General features: G+C 36.6%; 1 protein-coding gene and 2 long non-coding RNA genes across 9 annotated transcripts; all 3 read right to left on the bottom strand.

Annotated features, from left to right (window-relative positions):
• Positions 1 to 11237: 11237 nt before the first annotated feature.
• On the bottom strand, positions 11238 to 18359 carry LOC114539724 (calcium/calmodulin-dependent protein kinase type II delta chain-like). Of its 7 annotated transcripts, none has more exons than XR_003688921.1 (4): positions 18187 to 18359; positions 17931 to 18101; positions 17512 to 17592; positions 11238 to 11272 (listed from the first exon to the last, which is right to left on the bottom strand). XR_003688921.1 is itself a non-coding variant. In XM_028560333.1 (3 exons), exons 1-3 carry the CDS (start codon positions 18196 to 18198, stop codon positions 17515 to 17517), a joined length of 261 nt encoding a protein of 86 aa, XP_028416134.1. In that variant the 5' UTR covers positions 18199 to 18359; the 3' UTR covers positions 17375 to 17514. The 7 variants fall into 7 exon arrangements, 2 of the variants coding, with proteins under 2 accessions (XP_028416134.1, XP_028416135.1); XR_003688919.1 differs by lacking the exon at positions 11238 to 11272 and adding an exon at positions 11904 to 11943; XR_003688920.1 differs by lacking the exon at positions 11238 to 11272 and adding an exon at positions 14752 to 14791.
• Positions 18360 to 18862: 503 nt separating this feature from the next.
• Positions 18863 to 19301, bottom strand: LOC114539720. The gene is made up of 3 exons (XR_003688917.1): positions 19262 to 19301; positions 18986 to 19061; positions 18863 to 18903 (listed from the first exon to the last, which is right to left on the bottom strand). It is a non-coding gene; the product is annotated as an uncharacterized LOC114539720 (long non-coding RNA).
• Positions 19302 to 19773: 472 nt separating this feature from the next.
• Positions 19774 to 20136, bottom strand: LOC114539719. Its single transcript, XR_003688916.1, has 3 exons — positions 20097 to 20136; positions 19907 to 19999; positions 19774 to 19789 (listed from the first exon to the last, which is right to left on the bottom strand). It is a non-coding gene; the product is annotated as an uncharacterized LOC114539719 (long non-coding RNA).

Here is a 20136-nt window from a genome sequence, read left to right as displayed (position 1 = left end):
CGCCACCTAGCCTGCGAACAGGTATATTCTGAAAACAGTTTAGTTTAGTAATGTGCACAGGCAGTGATATGTGTGAAATATTTGTGATTTGTCCTTACAAAACGAGCGATTTCTGCTGATAATTTTAACTTTAAGATTTAAAAATTATGTCGAGAGGCCTAGGAGCTTACAAAAAATACGAATATAAATGTGATACTATTCAACTTTTGTGTTTCTAGGCAGATCAAAAAACACGCTTCTCGACTAGTACTAATAGAGCACCAGAGGTGTACAAATATACCCCATTGACCGCAAAGAGTACTTGGTCAATTTAACCAAATTTTATTTGTTGTACTAAATATATTTGGTTGTTTTGACCAATATGAGCTTTCATATCCAATTCACGAATTTCTTATTGGTTAGTTCTACCATTTAAACTTGGTTATAACCAATTTATTTGGTTGAAGCAACCATTTCAAATGGTTGCAACTTTTTTTTTCGAAAATTGAATTTTGTAACACAGCCTTGATGGACTCCAGCAACAACGAATACACGAGCTTTGTCTTTAAGGGGTGGGAACACAACGGAAAGAGTAGGTTACACCACGAAAGGACAAGATTTACAGAAAACTCGATGTTTATCAAGAATACACTTTTGAAAAGACAATGCTGAACCACTTTTAAATTGTTTATAACGAATTGAATTCTTCGATCGGCCACAAAAATTGTTTGACTTGAGATATAATTTTAGTGAAACTTAAAACGAAGTGACGAGAGTCATATGTCCTGTAATGATCAAACAATCTCAGTTGTTGGAATGCTAGCAATTTCCGTTGGCAAAATGACAGCTGAGGGTCTTTCCGGAGTGTCATAAAGTTCTGTCTCATTCTCTTTCCGTAACGCATTTGTTCGAAACACAAATCGTCGTACGGAACGAAGACATTTCTGACATGACGTCCCAGGACGTCGTAAACATGATTGCCAGACACATCAACATTTCCCCACGCGTTTCGAAGCCATCAAACAGCCAATGGTGGAAATAGCTGGAGTCTGTCATACGAAAGCGCTGCGAAGAATGTGTGTTGATATAATCTCTTCTCCACAGAACAACACCACGCGAATATTGCGGAATCGGATTTCCACCAGGTGTAAGATTACCGTACTCTGGTACCGTACGGTTTTCCGGAGTTGCTGAATGTGAAGAGTCTTATAAGGAATATAAAATGCTAATATCATCATACAAATATTATTAACTCTCTGTTTGATGGTATGTTTGGTGATTAGAGTGGCAAGTGGGATGAGGATAATACGAACCACTGCAGAAATAAGAATTGAATGAAAACCAAGGAGTAAACAATGCCCTGATTCAATGTTATAATGTATGTTATATTTATGTAATTCCATAGTTTCTCAGTTGGGGTTATAACTCTTCAGTACTGCTGTTGTAAATATGTTTTCAGTAGCACTTTGTGCCCGGTAATAATTTCATGTCCAGAATCCTCGAATATATCCCTTTATTCTAATCCTTTTATGTAAGTGGCTGGGTAAGGGTTAGGGTCAAGCTTAGGATTAAAAGTTAGGATTATACGTAGATTCTGGAAATGAAATTACAATTATACCTTGTGCTCAGGAAAAAGTACACGAGTTCAGTTTTGTTTTAGCCCAGTGTCCCGGACCAATTACCCCGTTTCCACACCCCCCACCCCAACGTTACTTACTGTTCGGCACAATAATCATTTCGCACTTTTCAAAGATATTTATGAAGATAATTTCAGTTTATTATTAAATCGCCAGCGCCCTTCCTAGCGATGCTTTTGGGTAAAAAAATAGAACAATTATAATCAAACTACGTTTAGTCAGTAGCTATTAGATATTTTACCTTCTTTGGGTTTTCGTTTTCGAATTATCAAAACCAAAACTGCGACGACAAACAAAAGCAACAGTAGCAATGATGATAGAAATCGTCCATTTGTCGAAAACATCTGTAAATGTACCAAAGAAGTTGTTTAAAAAAAGAATGCAGAAAATAGAGTTATATAGCAAACAAGCAAGATCTATTTGGAGACATTTTGAAAATTTTCAACGGTAAACGAGCGTGTTTTGGCGTGTTTGATCTATGATTGGTCGAGCGACATCGGATTCTTACGCCATAAACACCTAAGCGGATCTCTCAAGTGGCGGCGAGTAACTGCAACAAATTTGTTTTCTCAACAATTCACCGTTGTGTTGATACCAGAGCAATTATTCGCCCCAGAGTCAGTAAATATCGTTAATTAAGAACCTCGAATTCGTCTTGGTTTTTAATTTATCGATATACACCTCGCCTTCGGGAATGATTGTTAGTTAATACACTTTCTAACATTATATCAGATACAGTACTGTCCAGAAATAACCTAATAAAAACCGGGGTTAACCTATGTCGAACTGCGGTGAGACGGAGGTTAAACCTCCGCTTTAAGCCCGTTCTCCACTAAGCGAATTTGTTCGCGCGAACAGATAAAAAGTAAGAAGCGATCATACTTTTTTGCGGCGAATTTTTTCGCAAGCCAATCACATCACTGGATTTCAGATATCGCTTCGCGTCGCGCGAATAAATTCGCCTAGTGGAAAACGGTTTTACTCGGTCTGACAGACGTTTCTTAAGAATTTTTCGATTTGGTTATTGTGATGTCGTTCTCGGCTGTTCATAACATTTCGTACGGAAGTGAATGACCACTGTGAAGGGGTTTTCTCCCTGGCGGTCGTCTGCGGTTTCTATCGGTCGCCCGCAACCGAACCGTCATCACACTGCAATGGAACCGCAACGGAACCGCAACCGCAGTGCATGTTAGGTTATTTCTGGACAGTACTGTAAATCTTGTGCGACCACCCTGATGTAACAAGACCGAGTCAATTGTTACCTGAGCAATGTTTCATCTGACATACTTGAACCGATAAGCTACTCCCTGCTTACTACAATTTTCACTAAACTCTCCCAGCGGTTTACCACACAGTCGCATCCATATTTCAACACCTTGACCACACGTGACACTACAAGGAGACGACTTTGTCCAGTTGGCAGAAGTACCAGCAACTGCAAAGTGAAAATTGGAATGAGACACACACAGCCCCGAGTTCTAATTCTGCTAAATGTGTCATTTAAAAAAAAATGTATGTATGCATGTATGTAGTGTTCTGCACTGTATACGTTGAGTTCTGCACTGAAAGTTAAAACTGAAACAGATGACTATATAGTGAGGAAGAATAAGGTAGAAGCCCGGAGAGCAAAAGAATCATAAAGTTACTCTTTAGCAATCTTTAGCAGTTGGTTTGATCCTTACTGAGACAACGTTTTCTTCTACATTTCCTTAACTCAGCAGAGTTTCCCAGCCCACTGCAGTTACGGCCTCCGTTTTTTGGTTCTGGATTATCACAATTACGGTGCCATTTTTCTACTCCTTCACCGCACGAAACATTGCAAGGAATACTTAAACTCCAGTTGCCATACCCGCCACTCACTAGTATAATAACAACATTAAAATGTTATAATATTCTTGTATGTTTGCATGGCGACATCAATAAGTAAATTAGCTTGTAGGTATTATAAAGTTAGTAAACAACTTGAACGTGGAATGGGACGTGTAAGTAATATCTATCCGGAGGTGAAAAACTTGAGGCGTAATGCCAGCAAATGAAAATTTTTCTAGGAAGATATATTTTTAACGAGGACTTGAACTATTGCTATTCGTAATTTCCTCGCTTGTATAAAAACTATATTGGTTTGCGGACGTAACTAAAACCAACTAAATTCTGCTTACGCTTATGTTGGTTCTTACAGCACCTTTGCGACTCTATGTCATCGGTGCGGCTAATTTAAGCATGCTCACTGCAAAAAATCCTGAGTAAATTGCACTCAAATTATTAAGTAGAATGATGCTTCCACAGTGACACATTATGCTGAGTAAAACATACTCAAAATATTTGAGTAAAAATTACTCGCTTGTTTGAGTAAATATTACTCAAATAAAAGAGTACACAGTACTGAAAAGCTATGTACCCTTATTTACTCATTGAATGAGTAAACCCAGCTAAATACTCGCAATTTTGAGTAATTTGCTCGTTTACTCAAAATAAGGAGTCACTGTGGAAGCAATTTTTTTGAGTAACTAGAACTCATTTTTTGAGTAGAAACTACTCATTATTTCGGTAAATTTACCCGAGTATATTACTCGGACAAATTGCTTCCACAGTGACTCTTTATTTTGAGTAAACGTGGGAATTACTCAAAAGACGAGTAAAGCTACTCGAACGTTTGTGTAATTTGACTTCCAATTGGATTTCCAATTGCTCAGCTACTGTGACGACAGCTACTCGCAATCAGTCTGAGTAAAAAAAAAATGTGAAAACTTGAAACAAAGAGAATAACAAGAATACACCACACTACATATGTAGATCGAGACAAAAGATGCGGGCAAACAACTTGTTCAATGAAATCGTCTATTTTAAAAATTAATTTACAACAGGCTTGTTATTTTGCAGCACACGAATCGCAGTTATACAATCAGAATATACAATCAATCACAGCCTCAAGTTTTGTTAAAGTGGTATATACATTGTCAATAATATAGTAAAATGACATGCAGTCATCAATGCAAAACTCATGATGTCACAGTTGGCATCTGGAGGACAAATTTTGTTTTGCAAATGACGTACATTTTGGTAAAAATGAAGAAAGATAACCTAGAGACTTTGCTATGTATAATGGATAATTGTTTTTGTTTGCCGAAAGAACCTTTACCGCTTGCATAACATTCTTTTGTTGCATTCTCGAAACTTCCGTCCTATAGAAAAGACAGATAAAATATCGTTCAGATAGACAGAAGACTTGAGCGTTAAGCAACTTTTCACCCAACGCCCTGGTGTTTGTCACAAATGGGTACTGTACTCGGTAAGGCAAATAAAGACCTCGTAATTGCTTTGTTACTTAGCAGCCAGGATCAAGCTTGGCCTATAATGTTAATGACACAAGTAAAAAGAAACTCGCCTCAATAAACAATACCAATTAAGTCACTTTTTTCCTCGTTCTTTTTCTTGTTTTCTTTGTCTTCTTCCTGTCTTTTTTCTCTTCTTCGATTCGGAGAAGACATGTATTTGATCTTACTTAGTGAACTCTCCATTTCTTTATCATTCATCGCCGATGTCTCTGTCCAACTTATATTGAGTAACACAACTTTCAGTTAAATCATTTAGCATGGTACGTGTTGTGCGTTCTTGTACAAATGCAAAGCCAGAACTCTTGAAGTAAAGACAACTTTTAATCTATATGTGACACTAAACTTTATACAGAAGCTGCCATATTTATACCCTCGACTTGATGTTAATTACCATACTAAAATATGCAGTACTTCCACTACATCCTCCTTTCTATACATTTTTTTAAACATTTACAAGACAGGCAGCAATTATTAAATTCGTATATTTTTGTGGTTTGTTTTTTTCATAAAAGTTTTTTTAAAAAAACTCTAACTGTCCAAATTAACCAACAACGTTAGTGTCTATTAGTCTATTAGTCCAAGACAAAATCTTTATACTTAGGGTTAGGTTTTCGTACGCGTCCGGATCTTCTTAAGGTTGTGGAAGAGGTCTGTGGGTCTGGAACGTTTAACGGTTCATGGGTACTATTGAGCGGCTTCGTTGGTGACTTGGATTGTTTGTCACATGACGGTGAAATCTCGATATCTTCTGGCTCAACACGCTGAGGCGAGGTTAGGACCTTTTTTGATGGTATAACCTGACGAGGAAGGATATCATAACCTGCAGAATGGGTAGGGCTATTTGACCTCGGGATCACAAGCTCACAACCTTTCCGAATGTGGAGCCGATCTCTTCTATACTGTTTTCCGTTAGCTTCAACTATATAAGATCTGTCATTGTGTTTACCCACGACAGTTCCGCTAGACCAAGGATGAGAACTAGGCTTAAACTAGGCTTAATTTTAGTTCTAATGTTCTCTCCTACAACCAAGGGAGGTAAGGGTTTGGAAACTTTGTCATAGTATCGTTTGTTTTGCTGTTTCTTCTTCACTGTCGCTTTCCTGATAATTTTCCACTTGGTGAGTTTTTCTCTCCAAATGTTGCACTTTCTCTTCATGTCATAGATGTTTCAAAATATAAAGTGATTTTTTTATAGAGATGAATGAAAGAGTGCAATGGAATAATGGTTTTCAGTCGAGGCCTAAAGAGAAGTCTTTCAGCACTTTTTGTAAATAGTATAGCTAGTAATTTTCAATAAGTGACCGTAAGTAAGAACGGGTTCAAACGGCTCACTCCTTTCACTTACTTGCGAATGCCACTACAGAGAGAAAGATACATAAATATATGCGAGTGAATAATACTGATTATTACTGAAAATGAAAAAAATGAGGAATGATCTAGCAACGGCTTCAGCCAGTGCTTCTTCTCTCAGCAATAAAAAACTCCATAATTCGAAACTCGCTAAAGTGCAAAATTAATGTTTCGAAGTTTTCTGAGCGTCATTTAGTAATACCAGCAAAGTGGTGTTGAAGGTTTTGAGGTATACGATACTTCATCAAATTTAGATTAAAATTTAAATTACAATTAATGTATCCTACCTTTCATTTGTGCTATCGGAAACTGCAGTAGAACGAGATTGAAGCTATAAACACAAATTGAAAATACCAGTTACGGATTTTTGTTAAGCGTTGCAAAGTATTCTACAAACATCGTGCTTATAAAATGTCTCAATATTTTGAACCATGTTTCATGGTATTTGTTTTCAAGAAATAATAGATGGACAGAAGAAACAAAAATGAGGCTCACATCAAATCTCATAGTTGGAGAAAGAATAAAATTAGACCTCTAGATGTCACCCAACCAGGTTGATCTTTTTTGTTATTTTCGGAATAATTTTATTCATAAAAATTTTATCATGTTCGCTCTCTGTTGTCATTTCCTACCATCTGTTGAGACCTCTGTGCCGCTAGGCAAGCTACAGCGAAAGAGCACTGGCTTCCACTGTGATATCTTATCTGTGAAGTCTTATCAGTGCCCGTTTCGTTGAAGAAACGATGAACCAAGATTCAACTTCGCGTCATAAAATCTTTGAAACATCAGCCCGACTTTCTTCATATTTCAACTGAAGGCATTTCCGTGAAGTACTTTAGATAAAAAAGTCATTTATATCCGGATTGGGTTCCTCCTCCAGGGCAAGAGTCGTGCATTGACCACGTGATAACGAAACATTCTGAGCTCATCAGTGAAGGATGAACAGTTGTAAAGGTTTTATTGCAACTCATAAGAATTACCAAAGGATATATTTTGTAAAATCTATTATATTACGAGCGTCTTTCCTTAAGTCTAGCGACCTACATTGTTCCGGTACCGCATGAGAAACTCTAGCTCGAATCCTCTTGATCTGACGTATTCTTTGTAACCAATTACAGCCTAGGTATCTGTAGTTTTCTTCTGATTTTGGTGAATAACTGACGCAATCTTAAAAAGAAAAACATTCGTATACCGTCAATATCACATCCGGACATTTAAATTACCCTAAGTTACTGACCAAATTTATTTAACATGCATTGCAATATGACGAACCAACTTCGACAGGTTTTTATCGGAAATAACTCTAGGGCCATAATTTGTATTGTTTAGAATATCCCTGAGTTTCTTTAACGTTCAAACACACGATATTACTGTCGTTATCAATGGAAATGTCAAATACGTTCCTAAGAGCTTTCACTAGAAGAATATTAAAACTTGGTCGCTCTTGCAAATATATTTTGTTGTTTAAGCATGAATACGCTGGGCAGACAGTGTATGCCAATTTAAACAATGATACTGAAAGAATTTTCCTTACCTGACTAATTGAGGCCTCGTTTTTGTTTCTCTTAAGCTCAACTTTTAAAACCTCAGGCTCCGTGCCCTTCTGCAGTGAATCATCTCACACAAACACTTTTCCTGCCGAACAATATGCGCATGACATGTTCGAAGTTGCCCGCTTGTTGACTGTAACCGTGATCAACACATTGCCAAGCAACCAACTTCTTGACGCTCCATTGCGCAGGAGTCGTTCAACAACTGCAGTTCTATAAAAACAACAAAATAGTCATCTTCCCTGAAACACAGTGCAGAAAAATACGAAACCAACATACAGACCTTTTGGTTGGGTCAAATAAGAAGAAAATGTATATTTGACCATCATATCACCCACGATTTCCATCATCTCTGAACTAAGTGTGTTGCTTGAGTCTTCCTTTGATTTCTCAAGGGAGTTTGGGAGTGAATGGAATTTGGTGGGGGATTAGTGACTAAGGGTATGGGTTTGCAGCATCTGAAGATATATCTGCGTTGTTAAGACTCTAAAGGAATACAAGGACAAATGATTGAAAACGAGCTTGCATATAAGCAAAATTATGTAACATGAAATGGACAAGTTTATGTAACAACACTGCCTAAGCTGTATAAAGTTTAAACACCACTTCTTAATATCTATTGAAAATTTAGCAAGCAATCTCCGTGGCCATAGAATGACATGTGGACTTACTTTTGTAATCAATGGCACGAATTGTTTTCTTAACAACAGTGGACAGTTGACAAACCAGGATGAAATGACATTATCAGCAAGAGTTACCGTGTATTGAGAGTATCTAAGGTGAAACATATCAGTTCGTTTATATTTTATTCAATTTCACAAAGCCAATAATAAAAAGTTTGAGATGTTATCGCGTTAAACAAACCTCGATGATGCTGTGTGAGGCAAACATATTCCAATGACTTGTTTCAAATGGATCGCTGTGAAGTTTTTGTACTAATCACGAAGCTTTGACAATGCTATTTAAACGTTTTAAAAGAATGTTAGCAACTTTTCGTCGAATACGATTGAGTGTTTATACAACCTAGCTCTCCTTAGGGGGTACATTGATATTTCATAAAAGATTTCTTAATTTACGTAACTTCAAGAAACATACCAGAGAGAAATTCTAACAGTGGTATGACAACTTGAGGCGTTGGCGAAAGTTTAGTAAACTTTTCCAGATATGTTGGGAGCAGCCTAAGGACAGAAAATTTAGAAATTATTACCCAAATAATCTTGTGAAGGAGTATCTCGCATAACAAGAGACGTTACATTTAGGCTGGAGTTTATTGAAAAACATTTCTGTAAATTCACTGAGCACATTATCAAGGCACGATTTCAAATATCTCCAAAGTAATAAACTTCTAAAACGCTGCAATTACTTAAATCAACTTCATTCTTTACAAAGTGCTAATGGACATAAAAAATCTCAAATTCCAGACAATCTTAAGTAGCCATACCTTGCCATAACTGAAGACATTTCTAACATACATATGGTGAGACAAGATACGCTTAACGTCGTGGAATGAGCAACCAAACCAATCTCCAAAGTACGCATCAGACAAAACTAGACGAAATATACAACAACGTTTAAGCGAGAACAGACAACCGCTGAAAATAAAGTGAAGCAGGTTCTTACCTGTTCATCTTGCCCAATAAAAATGTGGTACGTACACAGCTCTGTTAATACCTGCACATGTTACAATAAAATCCAATTAAATCATTAGTATAGTATGATATAATTATGGTATAAATTGGTTATGGTATGATGGTGTGATATAATTATGGTATGATATGGTTATCGTATGGTATGATTTGGTCATGGTATGGTATGGTGTGATATAATTTTGGGATTATATGGTTATCGTAGTATGGTATGATATGGTTATCGTATGGTATGATTTGGTTATGGTTAGTTATGGTATGATATGATTATATGATATGATTATATGATATGATGTGGTATGGTTATGGTTATGGTTATGGTATGGTATGGTTTTGGTATAGTTATGGTAAGATATTATGATAGATGCAAAAAACTGAATGATAAGAACCGTACTGGAAAAATTCTAGCGTACAAATGAGGTCGGCGCATATCATGAGGAACACGAAATAATCCAGGAAGAAAATCATAATTTCAAACCTGAATGCAAAGTAAAATTTTTAGTTCATGATTTTGGTGTGAAAAGTGCACAACTTTACATCCCTTACCATTTTAGATAACACTGTACATATTGAACGTAAGTAGTGCTTTCGAGAATGTATCAAGTTTTTATCTTGCAGTGCCTCCGGAAAGTTTCTCAGAACAACATCCAACACCTCCCATTCCAATTTCTAGAAAATGAAGAAAGTTGAACTTCAATCGAAACTTAATGCCAGATGATATATTATGATAGAAAAGTTTACCTGTTGTAAGCACACAGGAATAACATTCATCGCCTCGCTGTAAGGCAGTGAAACAATCCCGGTTGTCTTATCTTCTGCAGAACTAAAAAAAAATGAGAATGTATTACACTAAGAAGAAAAGGAATTTTGGAAGCAGAATAGCTGACATGCCTTGCACTATCATCATTAACCAACGTTTTCCTTTCAGAACAATTAACATGCGAAGTGAATTTGACTTTTCCACTTTTGTCTTGCACAAGGCCTTGACGTTGTCAGCTCGCAGACTGAGAAAACATTGAAGAATCTTTACAAAAAAACAATGTAAGACATCATAGAAAAATCGCAAGAAATAACATTGAATTTGGCTTACCACAAGTCGTATCTCCGATGCAATAGACGTCCGATAGCCATTGTATAATGAGTTTTTATGTGGTACACTAATATATTGAATATTCGTTCTGCAATTACATAATAGGAAAGGGAGAATAAAAAAAAAATTTTATATAACATCAGTGTAAAATGAATGATGGAACTGTACAGCAAAATATGGTGTAGGCATAACACGTGGCCCTGCGAAGTAGTTGGCACTAAGAACCATGCTGTCATGCCTGCCATCACCAGATATCATCAGATAATCTTGGTTTTTTAATGTTGAAAATAATCCGTTTTGATACTTTTTCCTATGAAGATATATCACAGGGAATATTTTTTTCCTACAATTATTATATACAAGTACTATAATATCTAATTCCCGTCTGGTCCCTATTAGGCTATTACTCCTGACAATATTGTCGCACAGAAGAAAAACATTAAATATCTCAGCAAGTATTTGGGCTAAAGACCCCGGAATACCAGTAAACGATAGCGGTTAAAACGATTCTTTGAATAGTATATTCCAACCAGCATATAGTTATAACCTGCATTTGTATTATACGTGAAAATAAGAATTAAAATAATAGCTTGCTTTGTTATCTGAAATTACTCACCCATTGCAAGATATATTTTGGAAATTCCATATTTTTTCGCTTTTTTGGTCTCTGTTGTCTTCAAAATGTCTAGAATTTGACATGTTATCATTCTGTTTTAATTCTGAGTAATTCTTGGTGTAGTATGTGCAAAATAATCAAAGAAAGAGCATTTTATAAGTTCTAAGCGATAATCATTGCTAATCACGTGCTTAAGGCAAGCTCGAATCGGACCTAGGTCAGATTTTCGGCTTTTGGCCCGAAATTTTTATTATTTGTGAAATATTATTGCCGGTGATGCGATAATTCATATCATCAGGTATGTTTATATAAAAAATGGGCAAAAATCTTCTAAAGGCTTGATTTTGACGCTAAAGATATCAAAATAATCCTGAATATGTGAGCTAAACCACTGCAACCGGTTTTCGTTTGCATTTGGGCAATATCCAAAGAATTAGGCCGCTTTGATGTGTAATATTGAATATATACAACACGTGAATATCGTAGCTGTGAATAGCTATGTATGCATGGCGGTAAAACGCCGTATTTCCACTGGAATTTGCAATATTTAGCCTTGAAATTTACTACATTTGCGAATTTGTCAGTTTGCTATATTTACTATTATTCCATGCCATGCCCAATTCTACAATATTCTGAAAGGTTCAGTAGTTAAATGTACCACAGAATTCAAGTGCTACAACAGTTTGAAAGATTTACTTGCCTTTTAAATTCCGACTTTCCTGTTCGATGGGGTTCTAAAGCTGGTAGGGGAATAAAGCCTTTTAATAATGATTGAACTGTAATTTCTTGTGAACTTCATGAGAGAAATAATCGAACAAATACACTCATACTGTGATACATTGGCTTGGAATATGCTCCAAAACGTGTGAAATCGAACATTTGTTGTGCAATCACCTTGCAAATATCAAAGAAACGGTATCAAATTTTGAATATAGATTAACCAATCTGATTGGTTTTTATTGAACCAATCGTGGAGTACAAAAATTGACCAATGACAAATTGACCTGTGTACAGAAATAACCAATCAAGTTGTCTTAATTTTGCTGAATTATGCAAGAGCCTACAGGCTATAAAACAGAGCCGTCTGCGACCGTTTTTCTCAGGTAAGTGAGTTCTTTCTTTAGGTAGGATCAAGGTATGTATAATTAATTTTTTAAATAGAAGTAGACCCCGTGGCCCCGCTGTTAGCTAAGAATCTCTGTCCCCGTATCTGGAAACACGGCTCACTGCTTGTCTAACTGTGTTTTGCTTTTCGTTTTCTAGGGAGCTACTAATAATTTTTTTTTGTGTTTTTCAGACAAAGACGATCGTAGTTTAGTTTCAGTATCCAACCCTAAGAAGCCACCCCATATCCATGCCGTCAGTTAAACCCCAGCCAGCAATTGCCTTCATGCTAATTGTGATGCTTCATTTTCTAGGAACAACTCACCATATTTTTTGTCGTTTCAGCTACAGAGTTAGTGGGTTGTGGGTTGTTGGATGTTGTGTCGTCGGTTGTGTGTTTTGTGTTGTGTTGTGTTGTACTGTCTTGTCCTCTACGTTTCGTATTGTCTGCCAGTCGGTTTGGGAGAAGCCCTGTAGCTCTCTCTTTTTCCTGGCCACACAAAGAACACATTTTGCGGATACTCCTTTTTAGGAGTTCATGGGTTCGAATCCCATGAATGTGTCAATTTCGCGCTGATATCTAATGTGGTCCGTCTCAAATACAAAAGCACAACATCCAACGGACAATCTGCATCCTTTCATCACACCAACTACAAGTGTTGTCCTCATACAACAGAATGGAACTTCCAACGGAGCAAAGAGTAACCAATACCCAAGATGAAGTTCTTGTACCTTCTCAAACAGGACAGAATGCGGCACTTGTTAATGAAGTATTCTCGATGTTTAAGGGATCCTCTCAGTTAGACGTCCGATCAGAGGATATTTCAAAGTGGTAAGCTCATTTAAACTTGTGATTACTCTGCGAATACTTCACCCATTTTAATAAATATGAGACCACTAAACTCATTGCTGTCCGGTCGTAAACGGCGCACACAGATAATTTCGGTTTTATCTGGAAGTGTTTTATCAATTCAACTAGAAATTGTATTATCTTAAAGAAAAAACATTTACCTATTTGTATAACTTTAGTTCATTTCAAAAGCTTTCCTATAAGCCAAGATATTTATTGCAGAACTTGTACTTTTTAAATTGAATGTTAGAGAAGCAAAAATACGCAAAGCCTTCCAAAAATCTCGCCTAAAAACCTCCAAATATTTGTAGCTTACATTGGGATCAATATTTTCATATATTTTACTCGAAATACAGTTGCTTTGGCGATTTGTAGTGATATTTCCAACAAATGTGTTTACAAACGGAAACCCGAAAATGTGCATATAATTATCACCATATTAGCGAAAATTTGACAATTATGACCTCTAGGGACAATTTTACCCAGAAATCGATTTCTGGGCTTATTTTACCCCCACGGGGTAGGCAACATTACGTTTTTGACACCTCTAACCTCACGCGACAACCACTTGTGCATGCGGCTGAGCAACGCCTCGCTATACACAATAACAAATAAAAAAATCTATATTTTTCGAGTTTTTCTGCCCATCCTGACTTAAATCCTATCAGAAAAGATAACTAATGCCTTTACAGTTTATATGTAACGGTTAAAAGACGACAGGATAAAAAATAACGAAGAAAATAACGAAATTCCAAAGGCGAGTTATATTTCCATTTTGTAATCCTGTGTAATTTGATATGATTTTTAGAGCTGCACTGCAGTGTCAGGTTAACAGCAATATTGATTAATTTCTTGATTAGAAATTTTCGAGCTATATTTTGGTGGTATTTTTGTGCTTTTTAAATTAAACGGATTAATTTCAACATTAAAAAACCAAGATGATTTCATGATATCTGGTGATGGAAGCATGACAGCATGGGTCATAGCGCTAAGTATTATGCGTACACAATATTTCACTGGTGTTATAAAAAATAGATTTTTTTTCTCCCTTTCCTATTATGTAATTGCATTTACCAATATATATGTAACTGTCAGGGGTTGGGGGTATTATGTGAATATGAAAGAAAACAACCTGCATTTTGTTCTGTATATTCTTGTGTTATAGAAGTCAAAAATACATGCTGTTACTATACTGTATAGGCCCTTGTGATTCATATACAATTATAGTTTCAATTGTGTGATAGTTATGTTCTTGTAATCTCAATTGTAGATTCTATGGCATATAGAGTCGAATTGGTACGGCAAAATATCTTTGAGAATTGAAGTTTATGGCGGTTCTTCAGGTATGTTCTGGCAATTCACTGAAATACTATTTGTTCGCTAAGGAATGTTGTCCCATGGTAGCGGTACGCATGAACCTGGGATATCACAATGCTGATAGCCTCACAACCCTGGACAATAATATAATAATTTACTTGTTCCTTGTGTTTCAATTTTAGATCAAATAAAGTATGGCAACCCAGGAGTTGCTAACAATTATTACCTTTCTCTTATCACTGACTACACCTCCATCCATCGCTGTGCCATACATGGATTTGATGGACTGACATACCAAGCAAGGTAAATATTGCAGGCTACATGGTATATGTTCAGTTTATTATTATGTCATATTAGGACTGTTGGACATTATTTTTTTATTCAGTAATTCCCCTATATGGGAATGTGATAAAATTCGATGTTAACCCCCAAGTAAAGATTTCACAAAATCAATGGAAATAACGCTGTACCTCGACTGGTTTCAATTCTGGAGGAGCCGTGTATGGCAAAATTATATGCATTATCATTTCATTTTTGTTGATGATTGTTCGATGGTGTTTTGGTGCCAGAAGATAATTGATACTAATTATTGGCCCACGTACTGAAGACACATAACATCCCAGATAATAGCAACAAGTGTTGGGAATGCGGATAAGTCGACAGGACATGGTCGCTTAAATGAGGCAGCTTCCTGGTCTGCACGGAAAAATAACCAGGACCAAATGCATTCGGCAAGAAAGATGTTTGTCGGAGCGATTTCACTCAAAGTCGTCGTGATTATAATTAGTGGGTGAAGACCTATTCTGTGTCCTGTAGTTCCGACGGGCAAAAATTCGATCATTACAAAATAAATGGACTAGTCAGGGTTAGCTGGATTAATAAGCAAGGCTTCTACAGATTACCCTGTCACGTTATATGCATCACATCATTTCCATGCGGTCATATATAACTTTTAATGTGTGATTAAGATTAATTGTTTAACAAATTATTCATTTCATTAGAGACTCGCTGGTGGAAAATGTCCTATCACCAACTGTAACCGCGCTTTACATCCGCATTCATCCAAAGACATGGTACGCAACATATCTTTGAGAATTGAAGTTTATAGCTGTTTTTCAGGTATGTTCTAGCAATTCACTGAAATACTATTTGTTCACTAAGGAATGAGAAATGACTGAGAGATCCATCTGACTGAAATATATAGCGAAAATTTTTCAATAAGTGGCTTATGTAAGAGCGAGTTTTTGATTTAGAAATAAATTCTTTACACCCTACCAGCGGGTTTGTCAGGTTTTTTACTAACTTAGGTGCATTGGAATACAAGTAAAAATAAGGCGTGTTTTAGAAGTTATACCTGGACGAGGAATCCAGCATATCATTATGAGGAACAAAGCTATTATAGCGGTATATACTCAGGGCTATCACAATCAAGTTTAGTGTTATCGCTTTATTTCAATGTTTGCTGCACGGTCGGATTCTCACAATTAAAAGAAAATCAAGCGAAAAGTTTCACACGTACAAAAGTATAGGTATGGAACTGGGGCCGGTTGTTCGAAAGATGGATAACTTATCCAACGGATAAGTCCTATCCAACGGATAAATCTGGATAGTTATCCATTGGATAAAAACGCGTTGCAGGAAGCGTGGATAGTGAAGTGGATAGCTACCCAATAGATAAGTTAAAATTTACCAGAAGAAAACAGTATTATTCTGAAATTTCGTACCACAACGTCAGCTGTTGCTAAGCATTTACAACATTGAATTCATAATCATTACGAATTCTCGAGTATAGTTACTGAATGGAAAAGGCTTGAACAAGTGATTTGCTCGAACTTTGCACTTCACATCATAGTGATTTTATTAATTAAACACATTGCAATTTTATTCCTTGACCTTGCAACGCTTTGCCTTTCGGTCCAATAGCAAATTTAGAAACACTATTTTAATGTTCGTGAATGAAATTACTTAGATATTAGCAAGTTTCCTTGGAATAGGTTGAATCTTTCTTTGCATATTCGCGTTTATAAACTGATTAGAAGCGTATAGTAAATTTACCACCTGTTATAAATGCGAGGATGTCCAAAAAATCGCCGGTCGAACGGAATGTGTAGGCAACGTGAAACGCTGCTGCGACAAATTGCACTTCGAAAACATTTTTAATATATAGTGAATACAATCATGATGTGTATTAGTTTGTTGAAACACAGTAAGAGGAATATTGCATTTTTGTCCTATTTTATATAAATGTTTACAGTGTTACCTTGTATCTTTGAATTTATCCACTGGATAGTGGATTTAAACCACCTCCGGACCTTGGATAAATTTATCCGGTAGATAGCGATTTTTATCCTCTGGATAAAGTTATACAAGCTTCGTGCAACCCAAATCACACGCTGGATAAAACTTATCCGTTGGATAGTGAGTTATCCGTTGGATAGCGACTTATCCACCTTTCGAACAACCGGCCCCTGTTCTTTTATTTATCGGAATAACTAGTGATGTGATCTTACATGAAGCATTTTCAGTCATGCTGCTAAATTGTCGTGCTGGCTACGCCACTGAGTATTTTATTTGCTCGCAGAGCCTCGTCTGCTGAACGTGACCGTCGGCCAGTCTTCACCATGTACGGTGACAGTTATTTTCTGCCTTTTAACTTGCCGACATGCAATGTTTCATTGCACGGTGAGTTTTCAACTTTACTGAAGGCGCTACTTACAATATGCAATTTTCCTTACAACTTGCAATGCAATTATAATTCCGAAGGATGTTAATTTGTAAAGAGTGTTCGAAATACTAAGGAAACGTTAGCAGATCGTAATAGATGTTCGTATTTGACAACTTTAGATGCCTCAGGAGTAGAATGGTTTTGCAATTTGCAAGGAAAGTTGCGTAGTGTAACAGCGCCTTGAGATTGTTTCGGAAAGCTGGTTAAATTTCGATGTAACTTGCAAACATGTAATGTTTCATTGCAATTGCGAGTTGAAAATAAGGGTCATTGGACGGAAGAACGGGACAAGTATCGTAGTTTTCAACATACCTTTTATAAGGGCGGAGACATTGATCTTCCATCCACGGTCGGTTTTATCATTTTTTCTGCTTTTTCTATCATTTCTTTATCCTACAAAAGACAAAAAAAACTTGTTAAATCGTGGATCAATCTAACACTTTTAAAAGCTTTCTCTCCTAACTGAACTAATTTTATTTATACCGTATAGTTCTAAATTGTCCTTCATGGAGGTCCAGTAGGGGTCATCCCGTATTGATGCAGTGTTACTACAGGAGGAAACCTGAACTAAACTGACTTTATTTATGCTGGATAGCTGTATCAGTTCTAAACTTCAACCAAACTAATTCTAACAATTCGAAAAAGCTGGGACTTCAGACGAAAAAGGTCAGCCGATTTTGAAAAATCTTAGATGCGGGGTGTTATAAGGCGGTTAGTAATTTCATCATCACCTTCATCCAAGGATGTTCCAGAGCTTCTGAAACCGTGATGCATTTTCTGTGACCAACAGTAAGCAGTTTTGTTATAAGATCCTTAGCTTCACTGCTAACATTCTTCCAGAGGTTGTTCGGAAATTTATACGACCCTTCTTTGACTTGTTTCTCCAATGGGTTATTTGCCTGCTTTGAAAATAAAGAAGATCCGGAAAGTCTAAAAGACGTTAACTTTTCATTGACGTACTCCAATTTTGAAATGAGGTTAAGCTACCTCCAGCTTCATTACAAATCGTGTTCACTACGTGAATTTGAGTAAACTGAAGTATATGGCATACCAAACATATAACACACGATTTCTTGTAGGATCGTTCTTCAGGCTACGGGATTAACATTTTGGTAGCGAGGTAACTTGGTGTACCACAGATTGTTTCCATATAGGAATTCTGATCTAAAAAATTAATTGTTATCATTGAGAAACTGTAACAATGAGAAATAACTGAACCTAAAACGTTTGCAGAATGCGCTCTGCTTTCGTAAAACGAAATCACGGACAAAACTCGGAATTGAGATTATAGTGACTTCCAGGATTTGCTGGCAATGGTCACATCGAATGGTTTCTTCAAAGACAATTTAAAGGGCAATTTAAACACAAGTTCAATACACAACCGACACAAACCTTTATAAGGCGTTTCGTCATACGGGAACACAATAAAACATTTTCTGGCTAAAGAAGAAAAAGTTAAATTATGGTCGTTAAAGTTTAGGATATAAAGACAGTAGTGATAAATAAATTAGGGCGTGCTTACCTTCCAATCCCTGTTAGTGATGCCATTTTCATGTAAATGCTAAAAATACGAAACAGTATGAATAAAGTTAGTTTAGTTCAGGCTCCTGCAGTAACACTGGATCAATAACAGATGATCCTTAGCTTGGTGTCATTAAAAGCTCCAATCTCTTCGTGATATTTTCCATAAACTTTAGTCATCGCCTGTGAATGAAATATTCCAATTTGTTTAATTCATTCTTCGAAGGCTACACATGGCTACATTCGCGCTAAACGACATCCTCACCTGAAGGCACATTGCTTTCATAGTTGGTTTAGTTGTCAATAGGAATCAGTGATACAGATCGTTAGACAACTCGAGCCTGAAAACAAAATAGAAAAGTCGATCGAATCTTGAATGGTTTCATCCATGATTCTATACTTCTCTACTACATTCTGCAGGACAAATAACATTGCGTGAACTGTGCAGCAATATAGAGAATAGGGGGAAGCCAGACAGAAAAGCACATGGAAAGTAGTTTGAATATTTGCAAACCCTGATAGATAAATGTTGTGGACTCACACATTTGTTATCGGCGTCTCCTCGTCGTTTTGTTCCAACAAGACTCTCAAATAATAGTCACCTGATAGCAGAGATACGTTACTGAGTTTGATTCCTATCGAGGAATAAGGGGGGACGCTTTATGAAGAACTGTTAAAAAGCTAGAGCAGTTAGGCTTATCACTAACCTATTTCAGTTCATCAGCTAAACATTCATACAGGACTTCAAACTAAAGGTGATTCCAAAAGACAACGTAGTTTCCACTCAGATCTTTTTCCATTGCAAATGCGTGCAAATCAGATTCGAGTGCCCCAGAAGTTCCTCTCGCGTCTGTTACATTGAAAACATAAGAAATTGTTTCATACTCTTTTACGAGAACAGTTTAGAGAAAGAGGTCAGGACTATTGAATTTGTCTTGTTATACTCATAGCGACAGGAAATCCTCCATTACATTTCCATTTCCTATATTTTCAACGGAAACTAACCTTAACTTCGAGACTCACCTTGTAATTCCAAATCAGGTTGTACGCTGTCAGATCTTGACTGAATCTGTAAAAAAGATCCGCTTAAATATCATTGCTTTTTCATCTTTCAAACGACTAGAACATTTTCCCATTTTAATATGAACACTTACTTTTAATAAAAAAACTGGATTTAAATTCTCACATTTTTCCTGGATTTGAATCCTATTTTTGTCCTCCAATGCGAGAGATATCCTTCAAGTTGATTCCTCAACGTTCCCCTCGTTTTTCCAGAGCTCTAAGACACAAGTATAGCACGTGAAATAACAGGCTTATACGTACATGCAAGCATGCATTATGAAATTTTGGAACACGATTGTTGATTTAAAACGTACTTCTGCAAGCTTTACATTGTCACGAATTGATAAACGATCT

This window comes from Dendronephthya gigantea, unplaced genomic scaffold, assembly GCF_004324835.1.
Source record: "Dendronephthya gigantea isolate DGI-Jeju-01 unplaced genomic scaffold, DenGig_1.0 000215F, whole genome shotgun sequence".
NCBI classification, from domain to species: domain Eukaryota; kingdom Metazoa; phylum Cnidaria; class Anthozoa; order Malacalcyonacea; family Nephtheidae; genus Dendronephthya; species Dendronephthya gigantea.
The sequence above is the reverse complement of the archived record's forward strand: the minus strand, read 5'-3'. Positions and strand labels throughout refer to the sequence as shown.

What these genes read in the sequence shown, in the direction of transcription:
- LOC114539724 (XM_028560333.1), bottom strand. An exon ending in TGGAACATCCTTGGATGAAG is followed by an intron (nt 17,593 to 17,930) that starts GTGATGATGAAA and finishes TGTCTTTTGTAG; the next exon opens with GATAAAGAAATGATAGAAAA.